Here is a 12,518-nt window from a genome sequence, read left to right as displayed (position 1 = left end):
ATGTACACAAGACAAAAGGAATGTCGCTCACCCACCCAGATACCCACACATATACACGCGCGGGCGCGCACACGCGCACGCACGCACACACGCGATGTCAATTACAGCGAGTTTAACAAAAGCTCAGAAGTTTCCATAGAGATTTGTTCTCTCGCGTGTGGCTGTTTGAGACTCCTCTCGTCTTACTCACCAGCTCAGGGACATGACTATGACTCATGGCCTTAACAACGACCAACAAAATAAAAAAAGGAAAAAAAATACCAGGAGCAAAAGTGGACCCATATAACCCCACAATCCTCACTAATTAAGACCATCTCTCCGTTTAACCGTTTAGATGCCCCTTGATGTCTGAGCCCGAGGCTGGGGATGACAATCTAAAATGGCTGCAGCTCTGTAACGCTTCTAAATGTGTGCATAATCACGGCCTCTCCAGAAAGGTAACCCTTCGTGGTTTGTCGCTGAAGTTCCAATTTTCAGCTGCTACTGAAATGGAGTAGCAGAAACTCTATTAGATTTGATCTTTGCTAAAAACAGAAATCATTGATACGGCTTTGTGTCTTTAAGCTTATGGCCTCAGTGGAGATAGTGCCCAAAAGCTTACCGGTCACCTCTTCAAATGTAACTACAGTGGTGCTTGAAAGTTTGTGAACCCTTTAGAATTGTCTATATTTCTGTTTAAATGTGACCTAAAACATCATCAGATTGTCACACAAGTCCTAAAAGGAGATAAAGAGAACCCAATTAAACAAACGAGGCAAAAATATTATACTTGGTCATTTATCTATTGAGGAAAATGATCCAATGTTACATATCTGTGAGCGGCAATAGTATGTGAAGCTTTGCTTTCAGTATCTGGTGTGGACGCCCCCCCCCCCCCCCGCGTGCAGCAATAACTGCAACTAAACGCTTCTGGCAACTGTTGATCAGTCCTGCACATCGGCTTGGAGGAATTTTAGCCCATTCCTCTGTACAGAACAGCTTCAACTCTGGGCTGTTAGTGGGTTTCCTCACACGAACTGCTTGCTTCAGGTCCGTCCACATCATTTCAACTGGACTACGGTCAGGACTTTGACTTGACCATTCCAGAACATTAACTTTATTATTCTTTAACCATTCCTTGGTAGAACAACTTCTGTGCTTAGGGTAGTTGTCTTGCTGCATGACCCATGTTCTCTTGAGATTCAGTTCACGGACAGATGGCCTGACATTTTCCTTAAGAATTCTCAGGTATAATTCAGAGTTCATTGTTCCATCAATGATGGCAAGCTGTCCTGACCTAGATGCAGCAAAACAGGCCCAAACCATGATACTACCACCACCTTGTCTCACAGATGGGATAAGGTTATGCTGGAATGCAGCATTTTCCTTTCTCCAAGCATAACGCTTCTCATTTAAACCAAAAAGTTCTATTTTGGTCTCATCTGTCCACAAAATTTTTTTCCAGTAGCCTTCTGGCTTGTCCGCGTGATCTTTAGCAAACTACAGACGGGCAGCAATGTTCTTTTTGGGGGCCAGTGGCTTTCTCCTTGCAACGCTGCCATGCACACCATTGTTGTTCAGTGTTCTGCTGATGGTGGACTCATGAACATTAACATTAGTCAATGTGAGAGAGGCCTTTAGTTGCTTAGAAGTTACCTTGGGTTCCTTTGTGACCTGGCCGACTATTACACGCCTTGCTCTTGGGAGTGATCTTTGATGGTCGACCACCCCTGGGGAGGGTAACAATGGTCTTGAATTTCCTCCATTTGTACACAATCTGTCTGACTGTGGATTGGTGGAGTCTAAACTCTTTAGAGATGGTTTTGTAACCTTTTCCAGCCTGATGAGCATCAACAACGCTTTTTCTGAGGTCCTCAGAAATCTCCTCTGTTCTTGCCATGACACACTTCCACAAACATGTGCTGTGAAGACCAGACCTTGATAGATCCCTGTTCTTTAAATAAAACAGGGCGCCCACTCACACCTGATTGTCATCCCATTGATTGAAAACACCTGGCTCTAATTTCACCTTCACATTAACTGCTAGTCCCAGAGGTTCATATACTTTTGCCACTCACAGATTTGTAATATTGGATAATTTTCCTCAATAAATAAATGACCAAGTATAATATTTTAGTCTCATTTGTTTAATTGGGTTCTCTTTATCTACTTTTAGGACTTGTGTGACAACCTGATGAAGTTTTAAGTCACATTTATGCAGAAATATAGAAAATTCTGAAGGGTTTGCAAACTTTCAAGCACCACTGTATATAGTGCCAAAATATAAGCATTTTACATTGTCTTTGCTGTAGGTATGCAAAGAAAGGATTTCCATCAAGCACATTTGGAGTCTCCAAATGGACACTTTGTGCCATGTGATGCAATGGGCCTTTCAGAGTGTGCAGGACAACATACCTCTGTACCTTTCAGCAAGACAATGTTGGAGCATTAACTGGGATAACAGCAAACCGTATTTATAGCACATTTTCTAACGAGTGCTGCAAAACTTGCTATAGTGTGACGAAGACAAAGCAAACGAGATGCACAGTAGAAGAAAAAGGTCATGAATTCATACAAAGACATGAAATTTCTTGGTGGCTTAGTGATTAGTGATTTGTGCAGCATGGTGGCCCAGTGGTTAGCGCTGTCGCCTCACAGCAAGAAGGTCCTGGGTTCGAACCCTGGGGTTGTTCAACCTTGGGATCATCCCAGATTGTCCTCTGTATGGAGTTTGCATTTTCTCCCCGTGTCTGCGGTGGGGTTTCTCCAGGTGCTCCCGTTTCCCCCACCATCAAAAGAAACATGCAAGTTATGGTTAATACTCCTGTCTGTGACCCTGACCAAGGCAATGGAAAGAAGAACTGGAGTTGGTCTCCAGGTGCTGCACGGCGGCTGCCACTGCTCCTAGCTACACAGCTAGGATGGGTTAAATGCAGAGAAAATGTTCCATATGGGAATCAATTAATTATCTCAAAATCAAAAAAAAAATAGCACCTGTGCATCACAGCAAGGACAGGAGTTCAATCCCAGGAGTTCGCATGTTCCCCCTGTCCACACCTGTTTCCTCCGAAATCACAAAGGCACTTGTGTAAGTGTAATCAGAGACTTTAATTTGTACGTTAGTAAGCTGTAAGGCAGCTGTAAGTCAATGTGTGTGTGGGCTCTTGCAAGCTAACCAGTATTTCTACCTGCCTTGCACCTCTCAGAAGGTCTTCACACACTGATATGGACTGCGTGGGTATAGAGAATGAGTTAATAATAAGACTGTTAATTGGTAAAAAAAAAAACCAAATACAGTGAGTATAAGATAAACACCAAATAAATTAAATTTAAAGATCAAACTATCTTCTGATCAACTTCAGTGTAATAGATGACACCAAGGTATTTCGTAGTCTCACAGGCTGGACACCCTAACATAAAAATATCTAAGAAGACCTTGCTTTATGAGTAAAATGTAATGTAATTGGACTCCCTAATGACCCCCATGGGGTAATTTGCTTGCCATTTGACTGGCACCCAATTGAGAGGTCCACAGGTCCACGCAGGGGCTTGTAAAGGCTGGTCCCCCTGTTCACTGCACTCCTCTGTTGAATGTAGGACTTGGCTGCAATGAGGAATACACGTTTAGCTCATGAGCTCAAACACTGCCTGATTAATGTCCTGTAAATGAAATACAGGGACAAACCCCAGCCACAAACTGTGCTACCCTGCAGTTGCTATCATATCTGTGTATCTGTCTTTGTATGTGTGTATATGTGTGTGCATGGGTGTGTGTGTGCGTGTGTGCATGCGTATGTGTGTGCATGTGTGCGTGCGTGTGTGTGTGTGTGTGTGTGTGTGAGAGAGAGAGAGAGTGTGTGTGTGTGTGGGGGGGGGTCACATAAGTCTGGAGGTGAGAGCAGTGGCTGGAGCCCTTTACAATGCTAAGGTGAACTTCGGCTTGCAAAATCACTGAATATCATCGAAGTTTCCCTGAAAATCACCATGCTGTTTACTGCCAGTGAAGTTGCTCTTTCCATTTCGGAGACCCCGGCTTGTGATCACAAATCCAGATATAGTCGTCCAAGAATATTATATAAGAATTTGTATTAGCTCGAGTCTGTGCAAAATTATTAAAGTCCATCCACTTAGCTGTCTGCCCTCCAAAGACAACAATCTTACACAGCTTATTTTCATTAGGTTGTAAAACACTCCGATATCAAATGTAACAGGGACCAAAATCACCCCCCCTGACATACATCCTGAGCCTTGTTGCCGCGGAAAAATAAAATAACAGTGTGATTATATCGTCTTCACCGATCTTAAAATCCCTTAATGCTGTGCATCCTGTCTGTTCATTCAAAGTATACTTTTGTTGTTTACCAGTGACAACCATGATGAAAGGGAGGGAAGTGAGGGGGAGGAGTGTTTTGGGATGAAGGAGCATGATAGAGGGGAGGGATAAAGTTCCTGGTGAAGTATAAAACGTCCATTATATCCTCTTCTCTGTTAGTCTTGTCCGTCACTCTCTCTCACTGATTGACTTCAAGCCTCACTTTTACTCTCACTTCTCCTTAAATCCCAACACATCAGCCTTGGTGAGTAGAAAACCTAAACTATGTTTTTGTATTTGTTGTGACATTTACTGAATTTACAGAATGGTGCCAAAACCTCCCCGGTTTTAGTTGTTTCTAAGCATGGGTGTAGCTGAGGATAAACTCGTGTATATTCAACCCATCCACCCCTAAATAAATACATGCATTTTGATGTTATTAATTTGTGGCTTTAAATGGATGTCAGTTATGGGAAGAGGAGGCCTGCAACCGTAACCGGGCATATCTTTTTAGCATGTTGGCCGTGATCAGCCAATCAAATTCTTCGATTTGAATGTAGCCGGGGATTAAGAAAAGCACAGCCCAACAATATTTTGTGTGCCCGCTCCTTCTTTTTCCTGTCTGAAAGCTCTCTGGCACCACATTTTTCTCTATGGGCCACACCCAGAGAGAGAGAGGGGGGAGGGGGGGATGGGGGGGGGGGCAAACCATGTAAGTCAGGATTCATCCTAGCTGTCTGTCATGGGTGCATGCAGTGAATGGCAATAAAAGCAGGTATTCAAGGTATACTATAAACAAGACGTGCTATCGGAGACGATCATATCACCAGGGGGATTGTTCAGGCTTTCACCGTGCTTCCTCACCTATTATCTGGAGAGAAGGAGCTGTCGCCTTAACGGTGGCTGTCCATGTAATTCACTGAGAGAGTCTCGGTGACTTACCGGGGGGGGGGAGGGGAATGAGACCAATTAAACGGATGGAAACTCTGGTTTATTTTTGTAAACAGCTCCACGGGAAGAAAAAAAAATACAGGAAACACTGCTAAAGTCAAAAGCAACCATGTTAACAGCTGCTCGCCGTTGCTGGGCTACTGTTGAATATTGCTGGAACAGAATAAATCAATCAATTTTTTTTCTCTTTTCAGTTACAAAGACTGTTCTTTTGTGACCTGTTCTTTTAAGTTACCACAAAATCGCATGCTCCAGATGGTTTAAGCAATTAGTCGTCGTCATAAATAATTCGTTTTGCATGCGGGAAACAACAGACCAACGCACACTAAGCCCTTCAGAACCACGTTGTGAATTTGGGCTGTACAAATAAACTTGACTTGACATGACTTGACCTGACCTGACCTGACTAAGTCAACAGAAGTCTTGAGCTTGGAGGATTGAAATGCCTCCGCCTCAATTTGCCAGATAAGTTTGAAACCAGCAGTACCCTCAACTCTCAACCAGCTCTTGAGCAACGCGCTCAAATCCAAGATAATCCTATGAAGCTGTTGAACTGCCAACTTTTCCAGCCAGTGGCTGCAATATTTTAGATGTGTGATTATTTCTGTTACCTTCACGCCCCTGAATTTCAGCGTCGTTCTATCTAACCCCTTTGCAGGATATTTGCTGCATGTTACCCCCCCCCTCCCAAACCCTCTTTTAATTTCAACTGTCCCATCCAGTAAAGGTGGTGATTAGCAGGTGGGGAAAAAAAGACAACATTTCTTCCCTGCAGTCCCTGAGCTCCACTTTTTTAGCACTGCACATACACACAATTAACACCAACAGCATGTTAATTAAGACATACCTTTACCTCCATTTTCCTTCAGTTTTTCAGTAGGACTTTTGGGAATCTGTTACTCTGTTACTGACATCAATGGCTAAGCTTTTTGACTATGCAGCAAGAGATGCAACGTTAATAACAACGAATTCACACAGAGGCTCTGGCTTAGAGGCCCGAGTCCTTAGGCCCTTGGGCCTGGGCCCAGTAGGCCCGTTTGGTAATCCACCCATGCTGTCAAAGTAAGCAGTCACCAACTGTGAGTTGTGGCAGCCCAAGATGAAAGTATCCTCCCCTTGTGATCCAACAAATTTTCTGATTCTGCATGAGACAGACAGTATGGTCCCAATTGCTCACATCTGAGCACGCCATGAAATTGAAAAATTGTTTTCCAGCTGCAATGGCAGTCATCTCACTAGCAGCCCTGGGGTAAATTTTCTTTTTCGACTTATTCCATACCCTTCTCTCTCTCTCTCTCTCTCTCTCTCTCTCTCTCTCTCTCTCTCTCTCTCTCTCTCTCTCTCTCTCTCTCTCTCTCTCTCTCTCTCTCTCTCTCTCTTCAAACCAGAAGCCACCATGCCGTCTGGGGTACAGCAAGCCATGGATCTCCTCATCAAGACCTTCTACAAGTACTCTGGGGCTGAGGGTGACAAATACACCCTGTCCAAGTCAGAGCTGAAAGATCTACTTCGTAATGAACTGGGAGAGATGCTTGGGGTGAGTGACAACTATGTTGCTAAAAAATACATTACAGCTGATTTGCAGTAGTATGTGTATTTATAAGTACCCATACTTTAACCAGTCCAATGTGCCTGACTTCATGTGTGGAGAGGGTCAGTGACTGCTTCTGAAACAGAGAGATGTTTGTGATCCATTACAGCCTGTTGTGCTTCCCATTGTCATGGTGTCCAACCAAAATTCCTTCCTGTTTAATCATCGAGGAAAAGCCCTCCATTTAGTCTGGCCTGAAACCTGCAATGTCATATGATGCAACTTGATTGATTGATGATATAACCTTAAACTAAAATGTAGTACTCAGGGGTGTACGGGTAGTGTGGTGGTCTATTCCATTGTCTAGCCACAGAGGATCACCGGTTCGAATCCCCATTTTACCTCCAGCTTGGTCGGGTGTCCCTACAGACACAATTGGCCGTGTCTGCGGGCGGGAAGCCGGATGTGGGTATGTGTCCTGGTCGCTGCACTAGCGCCTCCTCTGGTCGGTCGGGGCACCTGTGCGGGGGGGAGGGGCCACTGGGGGGAATAGCGTGATCCTCCCACGCACTACGTCCCCTTGGCGAAACTCCTCCCTGTCGGGTGAAAAGAGGCGGCTGGCGACTCCACATGTATCGGAGGAGACATGTGGTAGTCTGCAACCCTCCCCGGGTCGGCAGAGGGGGTGGAGCAGTGATCAGGATGGCTCGGAAGAGTGGGGTAATTGGCCAAGTACAATTGGGAGAAAAAGGGGGGTGGAAAAAAGCAGTAATAATATGTAATACTACTGAAACTAAACAAATAAATAATCAGTACCACTTTACAACAATGCATACTTTACAATGGTTTTACAGGTTGTTCAAATTTACTTCATTAACTCATTTATTAATGTGTAATAAGTCAATAATAAGATGGCACAACACACGAACAAACTGACTATTTGGATTGCCATGTTTGGAGCCCACATTTTGTCATACATCATGTCATAACCCATTTGATCGGCACCCATCACCTTCACAGAAAACCAACGACAAGGCGGCAGTGGACAAAATCTTTGCCGACCTGGACTCAAACAAAGACAACAGCGTGGACTTCAAGGAGTACGTCATCATGGTTTCCTGCCTCACTGTCTTGTGCAACGAATTCTTTACTAGCAAGAAATAGAGCACAAGCACCACTGTGACCAACACAGGAAGCTGCCTTCATGATCCCAAGGAGGACATATTCACTTTTGTTTAGAGGCACGAACATACATTTTTTTAAAAGATAGTCTCACTTTCTCTCTATGATATCACATCAACAATAGTGAATCTGTAGAATGACTGAAGACAAAATGTAATAATAAACATTATGTATCTCGTTACCCTTGATTAGTGCGGTTTGTGTGTCGTTGTGTTATTGGGGGTGGGGGGGGCTGCTGTTTACTTACTGGATTTACCGTGTTATGCTTGTGACCACGCTTATTTGACAAACATAGGAATTGTTTGGCTTTTGCTTGGTTCTGAGAAAGTTGAATCAGTTCATCAGTTCATCAGAAGAGTGCTTGGTAAATTCATTGAGACAGAAACCGACCTGCCATGCAATAAATGTCATGAAGTGTTTAAAGGCAACTAATGGGGGTTAAGGCAAAAAGACAAGTTTTAAGTTTGGATTAAAGGACTCAACAGACTCTGATTGTCTGACGGCAGCCGACAGGTTATTCCATAAGAACGGGCCCGATAGGAAAAGGCCCTGCCACCAGCTGACTACTTTTTAACTTTGGGTACACACAGGAGCCCTGTATTTTGAGGGCGGAGAGCTCAAAATGGAATGTAGTTTAAGAAGATCAGACAGGTATGATGGGGCAAGCCCATATAGGATTTTATAAGTCAGCAGAAACACCTTGAAGTCTGATATAACATGGATAGGAACCCAATGAAGGAGGCAAGAATTGGTGTAATATGGTTAAATTTTCTAGTTTTAGTTAGGATTGTAGCTGCAGCATTTTGAACCACCCGAAGTCTTTTAGTACTAGCACATGGCAGACATGAAAACAGAACATTACAGTAATCAAGTCTGGATGAAACAAATGCATGTATTAGAGTCTCTGCATCAGCCATGGAAAGGAAAGACCGAATTTTGGCTATGTTGTGTAAGTGGGGGAAAAAAGGCAGTCTTGGTGATTTCTTCAATGTGCTTATCAAAGGAAAGGCTGGGATCAAATGTAAAACCAAGATTTTGGGATGCCACACTTTGTGAAATCACAGAGTTGTCAATTGTTATTGTTACTTGATCAAATTGGTATCTGTATCTAGCAGGGCCAATGACCAGCATCTCAGTTTTATCTGAATTTAAAAGCAGAGACATCCAATTTTTCTCAGCAGCCAAGCAGGCCTGATAGGCACATACAGCTGAGTATCATCTGCATAGCAATGGAAATCTATCCCACGACTGCATATAATTTGCCAAGAGGTGAAATGTAAAGAGAGAAAAGTAAAGGGCCAAGAATCTAGCCCTGTGGTATGCCATATTTAACATCAGAGAATTTTGATGTAATGTTATTATAGCCGACACGCTTTGTTCTTCCAGATAAGTAGGACTTAAGCCAAGAGAGAGCTAAGCCAGAGACACCAAAATTACAATTTATTCTGTCTAATAACATACAATGATCAATGGTATCAAAGGCTGCACTGAGGTCCAGTAGTAGAAGTACAGAGGTGGACTCAGAGTTCATAGCAAGTAGAAGAGTGTTCACTACTCTGGTCAGAGCAGTTTCAGTGGAGTGACAGGCCCTAAAAGCTGATTGAAAAGGTTTATTTAGATAGATTTCTTCTATATGGGTGGAAAGTTGTTGATACACATACCCTCATGTTGTTAAACATACCCTCTCTAGTACTTGAGAAAAGAATTGAAGATTAGAGACTGGTCAATAGTTATTAAGAGAACATGGATTGAGGTGCAGTTTCTTAAATAGAGGTTTGACCACAGCTGTCTTAAAACTGCTTGGAACAGTGCCAGTAGTAAGTGATAAATTCCAATGTCCAGCATTGTAGGTCCCAGGAAAGGCCAGAGGTCTTTAAAAAGTTTTGCTGGTAAAGGGTCAAGTAGTTGGTTTAGAAGCTGACATGAGCTTAATTAAAGTATCACTCAATCAATCAAGTTGCATTTTTTATAGCGTTTTCTAGCTGCAACAGCCACTCAAAGCACTCAAAGCACTTGATTCAACTCCTTTGGATAGTCAAAGTATCACGAGAGATAGTATCAAAAATGTAAAAACAGGGACTATCAGTGACTCATTGTATAAATATGAATTTGGTAAGGCAGGATCTGCAGTAGTAGCTGGAGCTGAAGAACTAATTTTGTTTATGATCTCATCAACCTTATTGCAGAAAAAGTCTAGAAACTCATGGGCAATGAATGGTGAGCAGCTAATAGACAGCTGTTTTTTAGTAAATTTAACTAGTGTCAAAGAGAAATCTGAGATAACGTTTATTATGCCATCCATTGATTGGATGCAAGACTCCAGTTCTTTTTACTGATTTTTTCTTTACACCATAGAACTAAAAGTGCAGACAGACAAAGAAAAAACAACATCAGCTTGTACAATCGTTAGGAAAATAGCACTGCTTAGCACTGCAGCTAATACAGATAAAGAAAACATAAGCTAATACTAACCACTTTAGCCTGCTTCTCAACCAATGGCAGAGTTATCTTGGATATTCCTCCGAGGCAATCTTCTCAGTCCAAATACGATGCTTGAACATAAACTTTTCTTCAATCTTACATGCACTTTTTCATATGTAACTGTAGTGAAAAACTACAAAGCATAGAGTGACCAAAAACAAAAACGAACTAGCAAGGTTACAGTACTACTACAGGCGCCTCAGACCTTGTGTGAAGTTTCCGGAATTAACGGGCACTACTTCTGGTTTTGAGAATGTCAAAATAAAGGCAAGTATTTCAAATAAAAGCACATAGAATGGCTGCAATTACATTTATTAATATTGAATAAGCGAGATAGATACACTGCTTTTGCAGCAGTTAAAGCATGCTTGTATTTCAATAAACAGTCATGTCAAGATAGATAAGAAAACTTGCAATTTTGATTGTTGCCATTTATGTTCCAGTCTCCAGTAGGCCCACTTAAGAGCACGTCTCATTAATAAACCAGGGTGAGGGCCTCTTTAGTCGCCTAGTTCTGGCAGTGAGAGGTGCAACCGAATCGAGGAGACACGATTGAAAGGAGTCAAAACTTCAGGCAACTGCTGGCCAAATGCAGCTACAGTGGACGGACCAATGCAGTGAGTGGCGATTACACATGTGCTGACATTAACAGGACAGGCCAATAATGCTTCAAATTTAATGACGTGTGTGTGTGTGTGTGTGTGTGTGTGTGTGTGTGTGTGTGTGTGTGTGTGTGTGTGTGTGTGTGTGTGTGTGTGTCAGGGTTGGGATGGAAAAAAAAGTAGGAAATAACTGGCAAACAATTAGAAGTAACTGGACAACAGTGAAGGAAATAATGAAGGAAAAAAACAGTGAGAGAAATTGCACAAAATTGCTGGGGCAATTTGCTCTACACCAGGAACAAACCAGCTATTCCAAAAAACATCATTCACAGTTCTGAAGTGTCAATTAAAATTCCCAGGCACAGACATTTTAACTACTGTAGGCCAGTTTTGTGTTAAAGAATTGTATTACAGATAAAGAGAAATCACATGAACCATCACAAGAATTGTCTGTTTTCCCCAATTCCTCTATATTTTCCATTAGAGTAACCTAAGCTGCTGACCAAGCAATGTCCAATAATGTTTCATTCCTCTGTAAAATGTGATTTTAGCATCAGGATGCTGCCAAGATCATATTGGCAGTGTAACTTTTAGCTTCCCGTTTCATGACAAGTGCCGGGTGAGCACAGTATATAACTTAGGCAAAAATTTGGAGAAAAACAACGTGTTTCACTCCTTACCTGGGTTTATTTGAACGGCACATTTCCCACAGGTTAAATGCAACTAATGTCATTCAGGAGTGGAACTAAATGACACTAAGAAAACACTCTTCAAGTGTGATGAGCTTCTAATTGTATTCTGTTGTGGAGTCATTTTCCACTATGTTGACAATTTGTCACCATGTCACTAAACATATAAGAAGCAATTCTCTCCCCACATACTAATCTTTCTGCGAAAGAGCTAAAAATATCGTTCCAGGCATTCACAAAAATGAATCACAAATGAATGGAAAAAATATATATAAAAACGCCTTAATTGTTAGTGGCTATATCAATAAAAATTTGCCAACATGTTTCAACCACAAAGCTAATCTTTGTCAGGGCATAATCATAAAAATAAACCCTTGCTCATTTATACAAACACTAAATAAGAGGCCAGTTGGTCACATGGTACTTAACAAGAGAAAATTAAAGTATAGCAATAATGAAAATTACACCTGAAAACACAATAAAAAGATATACTGAAAAATAAATGATAATAATGAAAAACAAATGGATGCTAAACAAAAGATAACATTGGCAAAATGTTAACCAAAATTTAATTGAGAAAAGACGTCGGTTAACAAAACCATAAGAAACAAGTGAAATCAATATCCTCAGTTAGACCCAGGCAATTCAAGGCATTCAGACAATGAATCCAAGAGGTTTCTCTGTGGTTTAGTCTCTGGATTCTGTTACCACTCCTGGTTACAGGTTTCACAGACTCAATACCTTCTGTCCTCAAGAGATTCATTGCTATTATGGAACGCCATAACAACTCT

General features: G+C 42.0%; 1 protein-coding gene across 2 annotated transcripts; it reads left to right on the top strand.

Moving 5' to 3' along the window:
- Nucleotides 1-4,404: 4,404 nt before the first annotated feature.
- Nucleotides 4,405-8,136, top strand: LOC130128666 (protein S100-A4-like). 2 transcript variants are annotated; one of them, XM_056298343.1, is made up of 3 exons: nt 4,405-4,556; nt 6,634-6,779; nt 7,794-8,136. In XM_056298343.1, exons 2-3 carry the CDS (start codon nt 6,639-6,641, stop codon nt 7,935-7,937), a joined length of 285 nt encoding a protein of 94 aa, XP_056154318.1. In that variant the 5' UTR covers nt 4,405-4,556; nt 6,634-6,638; the 3' UTR covers nt 7,938-8,136. The 2 variants fall into 2 exon arrangements, with proteins under 2 accessions (XP_056154318.1, XP_056154317.1); XM_056298342.1 differs by having other exon boundaries at nt 6,631-6,779.
- Nucleotides 8,137-12,518: the final 4,382 nt, after the last annotated feature.

The sequence above is a fragment of the Lampris incognitus genome, chromosome 18 (genome assembly GCF_029633865.1).
Source record: "Lampris incognitus isolate fLamInc1 chromosome 18, fLamInc1.hap2, whole genome shotgun sequence".
Classification (NCBI taxonomy): Eukaryota; Metazoa; Chordata; class Actinopteri; order Lampriformes; family Lampridae; genus Lampris; species Lampris incognitus.
The sequence above is the reverse complement of the archived record's forward strand: the minus strand, read 5'-3'. Positions and strand labels throughout refer to the sequence as shown.